Raw genomic sequence first — 17,780 nt, 5'->3', positions numbered from 1 at the left:
CCATCCCATTCTATGGTAGGTGCTCCACCTCATTTACCTCTGGGGTGAGCCTGGAGGGACCTCGTCTGGTGAGGGAGCTCGGGTCATGGTGGGAGGGGGGTCAGGTACAGGGGCAACAAAGACACAGTACACTTGCCCTATCAGGTTAGCCAGTCTGTGCCAGGTGCACCCACTCCACATCAGTTGTAGGGCAGGTCATGTCCAGAGAAAAATTTGTAGTCCTACTCCAGGTAGGTTAGACGCTCTCTCCAGGGACCAGCTCCACTGTAACTAATGAGATATACTGACTTCCTCAAAGAACTTGAGCAATGACCTGACCTTTGTACCTCAGTTTTCCCCATTTGAAATAGGTGATAACTCCCTCATGAAATTGTTGTGAGAATTATGAGTCAATATTTGTAAAATGCTCTGGAAAAATCTGGCACATAACTGATGCTTAGAATAGCATCTAGCACACAAATGGTGCTTTAAAAGGACTTAGAGAAGCCCCTGGCACATAGTTGGTACTCAATAAGCACTCAGAGCAGCACCCATCACACAGGTGGCATTAATTAAGTACATAGAATATAGTTAGGCATACAGTTGGTTCTTAGTAAATGCATGAAAAAAAAAAACCACACTGCCAAGTGAGGAACAGACTGGAGCTTTATATATATACAGCAGAGGGTATAGCCTATCAATAAGAAAATACACTGTTCAGATGCACCCCCACCCCACTAGAAGACCCCAGGTTGTGGAAAGAGGAAAAAGGACAACCATAAATTAAAAAAAAAGGAGGGGGGGAGGGTTGTTGCTCTAAGGGGGAAACACAAGCAGGGAGCACTGCTTGGGGGAAGAGATAGGACCTCACCTTCCCTTCAGGGAGAGCAATATAGCGGCACATGACAACAGCGGCCACAACTGAGCCTGGAATACCTGGCAGGGGCACCTAACACGGAGAAGAGAATGGGTGGTAGACACAGGGAGGAGGGTGGTAAAGATGGTTTCCCTCTGTGTGACAGGATGCAGGGCCCCCTCAGTTTACATCCATGGACTCAGAGCTGGGTGGGGAACCACAGGCAGGGGGTTCTGAGGGGCCAGATAAGTCAGGCTGGGATCGCAGGCGTCGTGCCACATCCTGGCGTTGGTAGAAGAGGACATAGGCTGCCTTGGACTGCAGAGAGAAGACAGGAGTCAGTGTGGATTGGGAAGAGTCAGGAGAAGACAAGAATGGAAAAAGAGAACGTGGAAATCTCACCTCAACCTCATCCTCAGTCACTGGAGAGACGCTGCTGTCATCAAAGTAGTGCCACTGGCCACTGTCCTTGTTGCAGGCAAATGTCGTGTCTGTGGGAGGGGACAGCTGTGGATCCACACTTACCTTGATGCCCCTAAGAGGCATCCTAATTCACTCATACTCCTCCCGCCCTGATAACCTCACCTCTAACAAACATACCTAAGTCACCCACTGGGGACATCCTTACACCCCCCAGGGAACTCCCTGCCCACATACAGTGTCCGTCGCGCAGCCCTCCATAATGGTTTGAAACTGCAATGAGATCGTATTTGTACACCTCCGGATCCGACTCACTCTGCGGTTTGATGACATACTCGGAGAGGTCCAAGTCTCTGAGGGTGGAGAGAGTGTTAATACCGATGCCCCCTTGGCCACATCCTACCTTCCCCTCAACCATCCTCCCCACCCCCAAACCCCAGACCGGATAGGGAACTCCACAAGGATGTCAATCTTCTCGCGCGAGAACTTGGTGTAAGAAAAGCGCTTCAGGTGGATAATCAGGATCTCAGGAAGCATCCATAGGTCCAGCTTCTTGGTGGCCAGCTGGTGCTGCTTACAGTTGGGGCAGTACCTACAGACAGAGCCTGAGTCAGTCAGTAGACATTTTCTGAACACTCACTTTTGGCCTTTGTGCTACATTTCTGGTTCACAGAGATGCTGGTCATACTTTGAGCCTGCCTGCACTCTGGTTTGCTCTTCACATGTTAAAACTGTTTCATTCATTCATCATTTATTGTCTTTTAATTGTGCTTTTGTACTATTTTGTATTTTAGCATGATTTCTGGTCCATGGAAATGCTAGTTTTATTTAAGAGCCTGCCTCTATCCCCCTAGTTTTCTCTTCATATTTTATTCATTCATTCACTCACCATTTATTTATTGATTGCCTACTGCTTAATTTTTTGGTACTATTTTATATTTCTGTTCCATTTCTGGTCCATGGAGATGCTAGTCTTATTTTTGAGACTGGCTTTTATCTTTTCGGTTCTCTCTGTTTTGTTTACCCTGCAAATACCTATTGAGTGTCTACTGCACACTGAACACTATTATAAACAATGAGACTAGACACACAGTCAACTTAGGAGTCTTCACCCTCAAGGGGTTTACTCTCCAATGAAGACATGCTGCAAAAGGGGATATATGACATGACATCAAGTGGTATTACTGAGCTAAAAAGAAATGCTTGGCTAAGAACAAGAGCATGAAGAAGTGCAAAGAGGTGATGGGTGGATGGAGGGTATGTCTTTTGATAGTGCAGTTACGAGAAGGTCTCTCTGATAAGGTGACATTTGATCAGAAACCCAAGAAAAGTAAAGGAGTAGAGTCCTGTGGACAACTGGGGAAAGAGCATTCTTGACAGAAGGAACAGCCCAAGCAAAAGCCCTGTGGTGAGAATGTACTCAAGGTGTTGGTGGCTAGTGTGGCAGCAGAGGTTTGAGCGAGAGTCAAAGGAAACGTACTGAGAGAGGTAACAGGGACCTGGCCACATAAGTGCACCCACCTAAACCCCCACGGCCCCATTCTGGCCCCTTACCAGGGGTTTTCCTTCTCCAGAGTTTCAACAGTGGTGAAGAGCTCAATACACTCCTGCAGCCGCACTGGAGCTTTCTTCAGCACATAGTTAACACATTCGTGCTTCACGTAGCCCTAGGGTTGGGTGAATGGACAGCTAGGTATGAGGATGGGTAGATAAATAGGGAGTGAAGGTGGAAGACACATGCTGAGTGGTTAAGAACATGGACTTTGAAGCTAGGAACCTGAAGCCCTGGGAGTTCTTAGGTCTCCTGGCTCTGTTCATGGTTGGAGGAGTTGGGGTAGGGGATGTGTGAAGAGCTGAGGAGGTACAAGTTGAAAGTGCTCCCCCATCCCTGGGATCTCTTTTACCTCAGCCTCCGCTTCATCATAGTAACGCTTCTTCATCTCTGGCTCCCAGTCGATGGCAATGTACGGCTGGGCTGGGGGCAAGGGGTAGGTGGTCAGTAAGACCTGTTGCCAAGAAAACCCTCCACCCACCTCCCCAACCCTGGCTCACAGCTGAAGGAGACACCATGGCCATCTTCATTGAAGGTCATGCGGTCACTGGTCCCGTTGGAATTCACTGTCTGCAGGGTGAACAGCTGCTTGCGCCGGGACCTCTGGGGCCAGTTAGAAGGGCCAGGGGAGTTGTCTGCAGGGGCCCGGTTCCTGCCCACGACTCCAGAGCTGGGCCCAGCCTGCTCCGGCCCAGGGTCTTGAAGGCTGCCCCCCTCAGCTGTTTGCCCAGACTTGGCAACGTTTCCCTTATTCTCCGTGTCTCCTAGGACAAGAGAAGATGTCAGAGATGGGACTGTCTGAATCCCATGGGGCAAAGCTGCAATCAATGAACATCCAGATGGACTCTGTGCCTGTCAGACCTACCCCAGATCCCCCGACTCCTGACCCTCAGCCCCTCACCCTCACTTAAGTCACGGGGTTGCTTCTACAGGCCCCTCATCCTTGTGGATCCTCCCTCCTCTTCCTCACCTTTCTCATCCCCGTCATCCTCATCATCTGAGCTTGGCCTGGCCACGTAGCGTCTGCCAACAAAAAATAGAAGATTCTCAGTTTAGGGGGCACAAGAGCCAGGATGCACAGGGCCTGGGATTTTAATTATGGTGGGACGCTACTGACAAACCCACACATAAACAGTTGTTAACTATGAACCTAGAAGGACTGAGAAGACGACATATAAGCACATGAAGAACTGAGGACGTCAGCAGTGGCCTGATAATATAGGGTTTTGTGTGCTACAATAACAAGTTTGGATTTTAAGTATGATGAGCCACCGGTAAACAGATACAACAGCTGAAAATTTTGATCAGGGAAGGCCTCTAAGTGGACTTCTAAGTAGAGAAAGAAAGAAGAGACATATTAAGCCAGAAAATGTATTGATTTGCCACAGTAAGGAATCTGGATTTTAACTACAATGAAAATCTATCAGTAAAAACACAAATAACCAAGCCTCTCCAAAGAGAAGAGAAGCACAAGATAAAGTTGTCTGTATTTTGTCCATTGTTCACCTCTGTGAAGTAAACTCTAGCACCTAAGAGAGGCAGTGGTGAAGTCAGCGGTTTAGAAGAAAAGAACCTACAAGTTCCTCTACGGCCATGTTAAGTTTGAGCTGTCTTTTGGATGCTGAAGGGAAGGTATGAAGTAAGCAGCCAGACACCCAGGTCTGAGTTCAGATTCCACATCCCGCTCTCCCTTGGGAAGGGCATACTCACGAGAGCCGGTACAGCAGGATGTGATACAAGGCATCCCAGGTGAGTCGGTCACGGGGCACTGACAGCAGGAGGGGGTGCCCAAAAAGCATCAGGCCATAGTAGGAGTTGTTGAAGTCCCGGGCCGGGGAGCGCTCCCGCAGGTAGATAGGAAGCACAACGTCCTCTCTTACGCCCTCACCGGTCCCAGCCCTAGCTGACACCTCATATCTGTAGGGAGGAGACATCAGGTCAAGCCTTATCAGGCCATTTCAAGAAGGAACCCCTGCCCTTGCCCTGTTGCTCCATCCACTCATTCCTCACAGCCTGAAAGTATTTTTAAAGAGTCTGAAATGTCACTGAATGTTTTATGCTTTAAAAAGCGTTAAATGGTTTACACAGTATTTTACGTGATGTTACTTAAAAACACCTTTGCATTATCAACACACTAAGGGGATTAACAAAGATTTTCAGTGACAAAGGAATTTGAAGTTTTTTCCTAATAATTTTCATTTTTGAAAAAACTGCTTGGTTTACAAAGAACTGTTCTACTTACAAAGCGCATACCCAAAGATTTATATTTTTTCTGAACGCTCTTATGTTCAAGAAAGCATCTTAGTGTTTGCCATTTCACTTATACACACTTTTTTTGCTTTTAAGAGCTGCAATATGAGTAAGCAGCTCAGATCAACATGTAATTAACGAAATAAAGAAGAAAACAGTAGTTTCCCTCACATAACGAGGAAGAAAACATCTGAGGACACTGTATAAGAATCTGTCACCACCCCCACCTCAATGACAGCCCCAAGCCTCCTGCCCTGCTAAGGCACACGGCTGAGGTACTTCTGTAAGACAGGTGCCTGGCAAATAAAGCCGAGTAGTGGAAAGATAAAGTGATTAAGGCTATACAAAAGGAAAAGGAAAAAGTCCCTGAGGAACCACCATATCCTCAGTCCCCTCACTCACATGAAGATATCATCTCGGTCCAAGATGCTGTTCAGAGAGTCCTCTAGCTGGTAGATCTTATAGAAGCGGTGACTGAAGACATCAGCCACCATCATCTGGGAATGGGACGTGGAGAGGGGACTGATCAGTCTGCAAGGTCCCCCTATGCCCTTCTGTCTGCCTCCCTGCCCGAGTCCCCCATCCCTCCATCTGCAAATCCTCACCCTGTCTGGCTGGACACCTGTGTGTCTGGACAGAGCCACACACAGATCCGAGATTTTGCCTTTCTTAGGAACAATGAGCCGGTGCTGTTGGAGAAACAGTACCCACAAAAGATCAGAAGGGGTGTGTGTTGAGTTAACGCAGGAAACTTTGAGGGATGGCAGAGTAGTGAAACAAACTCTATATGTCCTTCATTATGTCCCTATTCCTCCCATACCTGCTCTGGCTTGCGTCGGGGATCCATGGAGACATAGAAGACCTCCATGACCCTCTTGGGGCTGACAGGCAGCGGTATGCTGAGATAGCAGAAGGGGTCGAAGGTCACAGATACATTGCCACAATCAGGGCACACCAGTGTGGACTTGAAGAGGCCATGGAAAGTGTCCACGATCACAGAATTGTTCCGCCGTTTGTGGTTCTGCCAGGCCTCCTGAGCCACCTCCTGTCAACAGTGTCATGGTCAGGAGGGGGCTTGCCTGGGGTTTGAGGCACATGCACATGGAATAGGGGGCTAAAAGTCAAGAAGTAGAGTTACAGCTTGGGATGCCGGGACAATGCTCACTGTGAGGGATGGGATTTATCTGAGGCAAGAGACTGGGTTAAGTTTAACTCTGGGTTGGGTAAGGGAGCAGAAGTGGTGCTGGAGCTAAGGTTGGGACTAGAGCTGAAGATAAGTTCAGGGTGGAGAAACTTAACATAAAATGGCGGGGGTGTTGGATATTCCCGGGAAGTCAGAGAATCCCTGACACAGAGGTCCTAGTGGCTTTAATGGGGGCTTTAAGGATGGGTGCTCTGGAGAGAACTCAAGGGGCTTTCGGGAGCTGCCTACCTGATCAGGCCGCCCAGCGGCATCACAAAGCTCCACGTACTCCTTCTTCTTGACCCGATTGAGGTCCTCATGGAGCCCATCCAGGAGGAACGACAGCAACTCCTGTGAGTCATGCTGCTGGTAGCCCAGAAACTGGGATGCAAAGTGGCCGACCTTGGTCTGGGAGAAGGGGCAAGGCCATCAGAGAGAGAGGGAGTTAGGAGAGCCAAGAGAAATGTGTGTGTGTGTGTACGGGGGGAGCGGTGCACAGCTGGCCTTGTACCTTGAACACATGGGGCACAATGGAGCAGTGGTGGCCAGACCATGCCTGCTTCACCAGGTCTGCATAGGCCTCTGCAATCTCACCCTTCATGCCCAGTGGGTTGCAGAAGTTGAGCTCCTCCAGGTAGCGATTGTTGAGGAAGTACTCAGTGAGCTGTGGCACATTGCTGAGGCACTGCAGAAGGCAGGTATCAGGTGAATGAGGCAGATAAGAGGAGAGAGAAGGTGGCCCAAGTGGGGACAGAGAAAAGGAAGCAAGGAGGTAGCAGAAAAGGAGGAAGAAAGAAGGGACAAAGGGATTGGGGAGCAAAGATATCAATATTCAGGAGAAGGAAGAGTGTGGTGGCAAAGGGAAAAAAAAAGGGAAAGCAGGGGGTGAACACAGCGAGATAGTATTGATATTTCAGGAAGAAAAATCGATGCTTCAGGATGAATAGGGGCATATAGATTCAGAATTGTGGGGCCCTAGCTCCCAATCCAACCCCCTACCCTGAAGGCCCCCCTGGCCCCCTAATTTTGTCCCCAATCCCCAGCTCTTGAAGCCCATTCTGGCTGCCAGACACAGCCCAAATGGGCCAACCTGCAGGGCCGAGTTCATGAAACATGTGTTGCCCAGATTGGTGAGACCACAGACGCCTGGCTGGCCCTGGAAGTCCTCATCTTCCTTGGACACACTCTTCCTAGGGTTGGATGAGAAATTCTATCAGCTGAGGGCCAACTACATGCAGGTGAAACGTGTTCATGGGCTCAGTCTTCTGCCTGTTGTGGGGCCCCATTCTGGACCAGACACCCCAAGACTCACACGACATACTGCTTTGCGCTGGGCCAAGTGCCATCTTTCTTTCGGGTCTCCATGACGATCACCTGGGTTGGAGGAAAAAAAAGAGAAGGAAAGACATTAACAGAGGGCCTTATGGGCACCTAGACCTCACCTCTCACAACTCAAGCAGTGCCAGGTGAGTCTATCTGCCAGTCCAGAAAAGCCCGCCCCATCCTTACCTGCCCAGTCTTGAGGCGGGCGTCAAGTACTGTAACGTGTGTGTTGCACAATCGCTCAAAAGAGCCGTCTGAGAGCTGAATCCACAGCCGAGTCTCTTCCTGGGGGTTCACCAGAAACCGCTCCCGAGCTGTGCCCAATACCAGGTCTGTGGAGAGTGATGGAACACATTCAAGATCTTCCTGAGACCCAGGATGAGTGACTCATCTCAGCATCAGACCCCTGACTTACTGTCATTCACCTTGCATACTTGTCAATACCTAAATCAGAAGTTTGTGTCTTCTATCAATCTCCAGATGACTAATATACCTGCAGGACCTGTGTTCCCCAGGACACCATCTAAGCCACTGAAATGCAGGTCAAATACTTTCGGAACTCGAGGGGACATCCTCAGTGCTTCTGCCCAATTGTGAACCTCCAAAGGCCTTTCTTGGTTCTCCAAAGTCTGTCCAATGCCTTCTCAGTCTGCCACAGCCTAACCCACACAGTCTCAGCGCACCAAGCTGTGACCTGTGATTGGGAACGCCAATTTATTCTGTGACTCTTAGACTCACCAATAGAATCTGTGTGGCTGAATTGGGCAGTATGAGGTATGCTCATATCACTGTGCTGGAAAAGCTGCAGCTCTACTGGATAAACCTCAACCTTTTGGATGCTGGGCAGCTCCACAACCTATAAAGGTGAGGGGTGCATACATAGGTATACCTTCACAGCATACACACACAGACACAGGCACAACAAATTACCTTTCGGGGTACGAGAGCTTATGTGTAGACATACACACTATATAAGGATTTTTTTTAAGAGCACAGGTGAACACATACAGTGGACACACATACACATGTATAATGATCTGTGAGGAGAGAGGGGTGCAGGCATGGGTGCATCTGTGCAGCATTTACAGAGATACATGTACACATGGATCTGGACCTATCCTGGGTCTAACAAGACCTTTCTCATCCTCTCCTACCTTCTACAGAATCTACTGTCTCCAGCACTCTCCCCATACCTTGCGTTCAATAGGTGGCTGGCCATGCTTCAGACCATACCAGCTGACCAGGTAATGCCAAGCAGCTGCTGGGAGCAGCACATAGTCCTCACCTTCCACCAGTCCCTTCTTGAGGTTCCAGTTTACCTGGTCTTGGGGTAGGAAGAATCAGAGAAGGAAACTGGCAAGTAAGTCTGGGCACCCTACCAGTGACTCCCCAGAGGATGGGCTTGTGATCATTTGTAGGGACAGAGGGGATAAGAACTCCAGGACTACATTGATGTGGGGAGGCAAAGGCCTGGTACCTTCGAAGAGCTTGGCATTGTTGATACAGCCGGGGAAGGTGCTGGAGTCCTGGTCCCCTCCCTGCACGTACACTTCCCACTGTTTATACCAGTGCTGCTCCACAAGGAACCTGGGGCCCAAACATGTAACAAGAGTGTTACATGGTTATGTGGGGCTTAATTGTACAACTAAAGAAAATTAACATTAAAGTCACTGTCTATAGAGATAATTAAAACTTCCAGATTTGGCTAGAACCTGAATTTCTAAAGGCTTCATGGATGTCTGAAATTTTACACAAATATCCACAAAGTATTACTACCGTGTTTCATCAATTAAAAGACACATAAAAAAATCTTTTTTGGTATCTCTGAAACTGGAATGTCTCACACTCTCTGCCAGTGCAAATGACAGTCATGACAAAGTTGTCACTATCTGAAATAAAAGCACCCACGTTGTTATCTCTACTCCTAGGTATAGGACACCCACCAGCCACTCCACGGCAGAAAGATGTGGCAGTCTGCTTCCATAATGATTTACAGCCTTGGAAACTATGTGGGGCAGTTCTACCTGTCCTATAGGGCTGCTATGAGTCGTTGTACAACTGTTAGAGTACACTAAAAGTATCAACACGTTATAATTCAAGATGAAAATAAATTAGAAGCAAAATTATTCAGTCAAGAAGCTCAGATTTGATATTAGATTACCCAGCTTCTTAAGATACTAAAAGAGATTTGATTAAAAATGGAAAATGTGCTCAGTAATGGCAAAAACAAACAAACAAAAAAAAACCCCCGTCTACAGTGCTATAAAAACAAGAGATTTATCATAGAATGAAGATAATTCACTTATATGTCTGTCAGGTAACACAGTTAAATTAGGTTCAAAATACCTGTCATCTCCAGCTAATATTATAAGGTTTTAATCATTCGTTAAGTATACAATGTCTTTAAAGAACATAAACGGAGATAAAATTCTTCAGGTAAGAAATGGATCTGATAAACTCTGTAAAATCTGCTCCGAAATTCAAAAGAATTTAAAATGCTACAGAATCTTAAGATTTTCCTTCAGAAGAAAAACTGCATGCTACCATTTTTCATGATTTTTGTATTTAGGATTTATTTTCATTTATAATAAATCTTCTGAGTTTACTGTGACTTGTTCTCTTTTAAAAAACGAACTTTTATATGTAATACAAGGCTAAACATTTAGGAATATCTTGAAATCCACCTTTATAAAATATCATTAAAAAAATCCATTAGAAATACTAAAATACCAAAAAAAAAAAAAAAAAGTTATTATAAGGCTGTCCCAAATATTTAACATTCTAAGATAAACACTTTCTAAAAAATAACAAAACTAATGAAAAAATATTGGTTTTCTAGCATTTTTGACCTAATGAATGTGATTCTTTAGAATATCAACTTTCCCTTGTTCATAAAAGGATCAGAGAGGTGGGGGAATGAAAGGACATAAAAATTTTCAAATAGACACAAATCACCTGAATAGGCAACATTTTTCTGTGTTTTGGGGATTTTTTCCCCTCAACACTGACTCCCACAGACCCTGCCACATTACTCAAGCCAAGGAAACACAAGTCACCATCACTCATGTCAGGATAACACACACTCCTCACTCCTGATAGCTCATTCCACATACCCCTCCCATCACTCATCCCAAAGACCCTATCCCTGGCCCTACTCTCTGCCACACACATACCTTTATTCCCCCGTCATTGTTTTAATTTCCTCCATAGTTAAGTTATGAAGCTAATCTATTCATTAAAATTAATTTATGGTTAATGGTACTTCGACACAAAGGGAGCCACTGCTCAATTTTTTTTTAAAGCAGATTTTAAAGAAAATTAACATTAAAGTCACTGTCTATAGAGATAATTAAAACTTCCAGATTTGGCTAGAACCTGAATTTCTAAAGGCTTCATGGATGTCTGAAATTTTACACAAATATCCACAAAGTATTACTACCGTGTTTCATCAATTAAAAGACACATAAAAAAAATCTTTTTTGGTATCTCTGAAACTGGAATGTCTCACACTCTCTGCCAGTCCAAATGACAGTCACGACAAAGTTGTCACTATCTGAAATAAAAGCACCCACGTTGTTATCTCTACTCCTAGGTATATGACACCCACCAGCCACTCCACGGCAGAAAGATGTGGCAGTCTGCTTCCATGATTTACAGCCTTGGAAACTATGTGGGGCAGTTCTACCTGTCCTATAGGGCTGCTATGAGTCGGAACAGACTCAACAAGTTTGGTTTTTTTTGTATTATAAATGGTATGTTTTAAATTTAAATCTCTTTTTTTTGCTAGTATATAAAAACACAACTGATCTTATTAAAGTCATTTATTTGTGCTTCCTCAAATTTGTTAAAATGACACAAGTGCTCATTAAAAAAATTACTAAATAATACTTTATCTTCTGTCCCCTAGTTTTCTCTTGCATCTGGGGAAAAGAAAATTGGTTGTTTTAGTTACATAAATAGTTAATTATACTTGAAAAACAAAAATATGTAAGTTAAGAGATTAGATTTTCTTCTCTGGTGAATGTTATTTAACATACACCGTTGTACTAAATTTATTAATTATGTCCCTATAAAAACCTAAATAAATATAAAAGCATACTAATAATCCCTTTACTGTAAATTGTTAGACACAAATAATGTACCAAAGAAGGAAAACTAGAATTTGGGTCTTTTTCTGTAAAATGACTGCGTTCATTTATGCCCAGACTAGTAGAAGTTCCTTTTGTGCCATCAAATTATTAACTCTTAGTGTTTCTGACATACTATTGACGCATTTTTAAAGATATCTTAACTCATTTTTCAAGAGATTCTTTGCTCAAAAAAAAAAAAAAGGTTAAGCTTCTAATAACGTTTGTTGTTTATTGCTGTTTTTATTAATATTGACTATAAATATTTCTTATTTTTACTTTTAGCTTATGTCTCCTCTAACAACTATTCTCACACTTTGTCTTTTCCAAATTCAGGCCCCAAATTCAGAAGAGAAACACTGTTAAATGCTCTTTTATGTCTAAACTATCTTTGAGAGATAACTGGGTATTTGCTCATTTACCCTATAAAAGGAAGAACAATAGAAATAATTAGGTTTAGCTAAAGTTCTTCAAATTTTTTTAAAAATTTTACAAAAGCGTTTTCATTTACCAAATTTAATATTAATTCCTACAGCAATTGCATATAACGAAATACACTAACATAAATATCTTTCAATAACTGCAGCCTTTTCAAGTTAAAAAGTATACTCATGTTTAAGCAACAAAGACTGATGCTGTAACTGTCTACCAAAAGATGATCATCCCAGGACTCTAGATTCACAAACTCCCCCCCTTTTTTTTCATGAAAGGTCTGAACAAGCACTATGAGTATTGACTCAATTACACGGGTACTGTCAGAGGCCTATTGCTTATTTCAGTCTTTCATTAGACGCAGTAGCCAAGGCATACCCACTGTGTCTAACCCTCAGCATTTTTCGGCTAATGGTTAATCTATCATGAAATATTGTTGCTTTCCCTTCACATGTCACTATCCATTGCTGTAACACTCTAAACTCAGCCACCCTCCTTCCTTTGTTAGGAAACTATCCACACTCTGCACACAGACCTTCTAGACCTAACCTCTGGCTATGTCTGATATAACTGTTTGTAGATGGTTCATACACAAAAAGAAAGGCTAAAAACTGCCAAAGAAGCTGTACTATCACAGTTTTGAATTTATTCATAAAATTTAAGCTCTCCCCAGGAATTAGATCAGTTCATATGGCCAAATTAATTGCCCTAAATCTGCCAGCTGACAAAAGATTAAAAAAAAAAAACACAAACCCATTGCCACTGAGTCAATTCTGACTCATAGTGACCCCTATAGGACAGGGTAGAACTGACCCATAGGTTTCCAAGGAGTGCCTGGTAGATTTGAACTGCTGACCTTTTGGCTAGCAGCTGTAGCTCTTAACCACTACGTCACCACGGTTTCCAACAAAAGACTGAGAAAGCTTTTTGAAGTCATGGACTAACTGCGGCATTAATATCTAATATTATCTGCTAAATTATATACATTTAATAGTATATCTGAAATTAGTCCATGGCTTCAAAAAGCTTTGTAAGCACAGATCTCCTGACCACTGCGGCAATCCCTACAAAATGGACGGCAAATTAAAAGAACCTTGAGAGGCTCTGCTGTTACATAAAGAGAGAAAAATTTAAAAAGTGGAGTTTAGTAAAAAAGCTTTACATTACCCACGATAGCAGATATAATTGCCCTCACTACTGAACTAAACATTAGTGGGGTAATTTTTTTTTATTAAAGTGAAATTCACATAAAACCAACCATTTTAAATTAAACAATTCAGTGGCAATTAATACATTCACAATGCTGTGCAACTACCGCCTCTATCTAGTTTCAAAACATTTTCCCCCAAAATGAACCCTCATACTGGTGGGATCATTTTAAAAAGTATTGCTCAGGATGGTTCTGTTGTATGTCCTATCTACCAATGACACAAACATGACAAGGCTGTAAAGGTAGGATGGGGGCAAAGCTTCAAGGTCCCTTTGAACACCTCCAAATGGACTATAAAAACATTTTTGTTATTATTTATTCTCAGGGTGGATTGAGGCTTTTTCTTGCTGGAAAGCTATAGTGTAATTGAGTTGATTCTAACTCATAGAGACCCTACAGGACGGAGCAGAACTGCCCCACAGAGTTTCCAAGGAGCACCTGGTGGATTTGAACTGCCAATCTTTCGGTTAGCAGCCGCAGCTCTTAATCACTACGCCACCAGGGTTTTCAATGTAATGGTAGGAAAAAAAAAAAACTGCTTGGTTTCATATTCTCAACTTGGTGAACCTTAACTTATCTCTCCAGTAACAGGGATATACATTTCACTGTTTAATTTTTTTTTAATTACTAAAAAACCCTGTAAAGTGAGAAAGTCTCAGTCACAAAGTCCCTACGGTGAGAGCATGCTTGAGGTGTTTGAAGAAAAGCTGAGTCCAATATGGCCGGAATAGAGAGAGTGAGGGAGAGATCTGAGAAGAAATCAGAGTGGAAGCAGGGAACCAACCTCATAAAGCCTTACAAGTCGCTTTAAGAATTTTAGCGTTTACACTGCATGAGATGGGAAGCTGTTAAAACGTTTTGAGGAATGGACAGACATGATATAACTTATGTTTTAAAAAAAAATTACATGGAAAGGGGAAAATATTTACAGTGGAGAAAGCTCGCAGACATGACTTTAACGACGTGATTAAGCTTAACATCACCACTGACGTCATACGGATATAATGTACCACCTGACACGATGTGATGAAAAGGACACACAGTATACATACAATATGATTCCATACATACTATGACTTCATACATATATTTTACATATATAAAGTGAAAGCTTAAATACTCTTCAGGGATGCACAACCCAGTAAAAACCCAGCGCCATCGCGACTCTAGGGATGCACAGAGTGGTGATGAACGTTAAAAAAAAACAAGGGGCTATTAATCCTACAGGGTCGCTATGAGGTAATCGACTCGACGGCACTGGGTGGGTATTAATTCAAAATTCAGCGTAATAGTTTCCTATGAGGTGGGCACGGGAGGTGCTTGGTGGCGAAAACACAAGTCTTATTATTCTTTAAAGTGTACGTAATTTTTTAGCCTTTAAATAGTTTTAACTAAAAATTTTTATCTTAAAATAAGATTCAGACAGGTTGCAAAAATAGTACAAATAATTCCCATATGCTTTTTATTCAGACTCCCCAAATTAATATTTTACCTATGTGCTTTATCATTGTCTCTATATGCATTTATACACGCGTCATTTTTTCAACCATTTGAGAGTAAGCTGCTTACATGACATGGCTCTTTACCCCTAAATACATTTCGGGGTGTATTTCCTAAAAACAAGAATATTCTCTTTCATAACCACAATACAATTACGAAAATCAAGGAATTTTAACACTGATACAATACTAGTAATCTACAGACTTTAGTCAAATTTCATCACTTTTCCTATTGATCTCTCCTACAGTAAAAGAGAAAAATCTAATTTTTACATAATTTTTTTTTCCTGCTCCAGGATCCAATCCAGGATCACACGTTGCATTTAGCTTTCATGACTCATTAAATCGCCTTTAATCTGGAGCAGTCCTTCAGCCTTTGTCTTTCACGACCTTGACATTTTTGAAGATTAGAGGCCGTTTTGAGGGTTTTTTTTTTTTTTTAAGAAAGGTCTGTCAATTTGGGCCACGTAAAGCTTTTATATAATCTCACGTCTTACATATTTTACCATTAAAAAAAAAGATGCAACTCAGCGAGAAATAAAATAAACCCTGAAGCAGTAAATTTCAAGAAGCACCGGTTAGCAAATAAATATGTTAAAACATACCTCTTTATCCACACATACTGAGTTTTTAAAATAACTAATTTTTCCTAATTACAAAAACAAAATAGTACTGAAACAAAAAATAACTAACATTAAAGGCCCTTTCCCTCGACAATCACCTGCATCTTCGCCCGTCCTGGAAAGAGAGCCTCGGCGACAGTCACAAACCTCTCCGCGTCACAAACTTCCCTCCCTCGCAAGCGCCATTTTCTATCTCATAGGCACCACCTCCCCTTCCACAGTCGTTCTCTCAGAGCACGCCCCTTGGCCTTACGTCACAAGCCTTGCCTCCTTCCCAGGCGCCCTGTTCCTCTACCACGCAAGCGCGACCCCCTTTCCTCAGCCCATAACCGTTCCCCTTGGATTCCGCTCCTCTATAGGGTCGCTATGAGTCGGAATCGACTGGACGGCAGTGGGTTTTGGTACCTTATGTCAAAAGCCTCGCCTCATTCTCAGGCACCGCGGTGCAATCGCAGGCCCCTCCTTGCTCCCAGATGCTACTTTACGTGGCCACGCAGACTACGCCCCTCAGCGTCACATCGCCTCATTCCCAGGTTCCAAGTTCCACCACGCAGGCCCAGCCCCCCTCCACTGGCGTTACCCCTCGGGCCCCGCCCCCTCGCCTGGCCACAACAAACTCCATCTTGTTTTCAGGTGCCAAGTTCCAGCAGACAAGTCCCGCCCCTTTCTCAGACGATGGGATCCACCCACAGGCACCTTCCCGCTCCTCTTGCCTGCTGTCCCCCGCCCCCACAGCAGTTCTCCCGCGGACGTCGGCCGCCACGTCCTCCGCCGTCGCCAACGCCCCCACCATCCCCTCAGCTGAGGCTCCCTCACAGTCCCGCCTCACCAGCTCTCGCCGGCCTGCAGTGGGCGCTCTCGCCCACTCTCGCTATTCTCGATTTGGCGCCACTGGCTCTCCAGGCCCGGCATCGCCTTGCGCTGTGGCTCTCTGTCCTCAGCTGCTGAGGCCACCGCATCCGCTGCAGACGCCGCCATCGCTGTTCCCCTCCTCACACAGCCACCGCCGCTGAAGAAGAGGCCCCTCAGAAGCCACTTCCGGATTCTCGTCCCGGAAACGGAAGCAGAGCCCCCCAAACCGACCCGGGGTTACGGCCATTTTAGAAATAGGCCCCATACTTGTACACGTGGAGGGGCTGGGCGGGGATCGAGTTGGAGGCGGTGATCTCTGCGACCAATAGGCGTGGTAAAAACCTCGAAGACCAAGAAAGACAAAAATGTCTTCTGGGGCAGACCCTGTGTTGAGTCAGGGCAAAAAGTTGCGAGGAAGTCGGAAGCAGAGGTTGGCGAAGTGGGCAGCGACCTGTTTGTGTAGTGCTCAGAGGCATCTAAAGGCTCAGGGTTTTCTTGGTCCTATGCTTTGCTGAGGACCACGGCCCCCAAACCTGAGAATGACGCCTTTGTTCTCTGGCCAGAATGCTATTCCTTCATTACACTATCCTCCTCATACATCAAAACCCAATATAAAACAGGTCACCACCTCCAGGGAGCCACTCAGGCCTGCAGGCCGCTGTTTCCCGTCCTGAACTAGTTATTCATTTGACAGATGTGTATTGAGGAAGTCAGTCCCCGGCCCTCCGTATTTGCTGGAGTCAAGCAAGTACTTGGCCTTGCTTAAGTACTTTAAATTCTGACTCATAGTGACCCTATAGGACAGAGTAGAACTGCCCCCAAAAGGTTTTCAAAGAGCACCTGGTGGATTCCAGCTGCCGACCTTTCGGTTAGCAGTTGAGCTCTTAACCACTGCACTACCAGGGCTCCTTTAAGTACTTTATTGCACTTAAATAGCAGCCTTAGGCAGCAGGCACTATCGTTGTCACCCATGGGCAATCGTGGGGGAAACCGAGGACCAGAAAACGTTAACTACCCCAGCTAGTAAGTGGCTGAGCTGTGGTTCGAACTCAATGAATTCTGGCTCCAGAGCCATAATCTTAAACACCAGGCCAAGAATTCTTAAACTATGGTCCCAGACCTTTATCGGTCCAGGAGACCCTCTCAGGGTTCACGAAGCCTAAACTTTTCACAATGTTTTCACTCTCACGCTCTCATGTATGTACGGTGGAATTTTTCAGACATAAGCAAAAGCTCTTTGGAGGTACTCAATTTTCAAGAATATTAAGGGCTTCTGAAACCAAGTTTGAGAACCACTGCACTAGGCTAGGGTTTTTCAACCTTGACACGTTTTCTTTGTTGTGAGGAGCATTGTAGAATGTCTACTAGCATCCCTGGCCTCTACCCAGTAGATGCCAGTAGCACTCGCAGCTGAATCAATCAAAAAGGTCTCCAAACATTGATAAATATTGGGGGCGGGGTGTCCCCTGTTGAG

The 17,780-nt window shown here is 44.6% G+C and overlaps 1 protein-coding gene across 1 annotated transcript; it reads right to left on the bottom strand.

Moving 5' to 3' along the window:
* Positions 1-627: 627 nt before the first annotated feature.
* On the bottom strand, positions 628-16,568 carry USP11 (ubiquitin specific peptidase 11). The gene is given in 22 exon segments (XM_010597724.2): positions 628-1,153; positions 1,238-1,326; positions 1,493-1,608; positions 1,698-1,847; positions 2,810-2,922; positions 3,160-3,230; positions 3,323-3,571; positions 3,778-3,830; positions 4,518-4,724; positions 5,460-5,554; positions 5,663-5,746; positions 5,878-6,102; positions 6,490-6,648; positions 6,752-6,925; positions 7,331-7,430; positions 7,553-7,614; positions 7,750-7,895; positions 8,302-8,419; positions 8,757-8,887; positions 9,041-9,150; positions 16,284-16,469; positions 16,471-16,568. Coding segments are annotated over 22 exon segments (2,859 nt in total). The 5' UTR covers positions 16,554-16,568; the 3' UTR covers positions 628-1,015.
* Positions 16,569-17,780: the final 1,212 nt, after the last annotated feature.

This window comes from Loxodonta africana, chromosome X (genome assembly GCF_030014295.1).
Source record: "Loxodonta africana isolate mLoxAfr1 chromosome X, mLoxAfr1.hap2, whole genome shotgun sequence".
In the NCBI taxonomy this organism is placed as follows: domain Eukaryota; kingdom Metazoa; phylum Chordata; class Mammalia; order Proboscidea; family Elephantidae; genus Loxodonta; species Loxodonta africana.
Note: the sequence above shows the minus strand (reverse complement) of the source record. Positions and strands in the feature narration are given on the sequence as shown.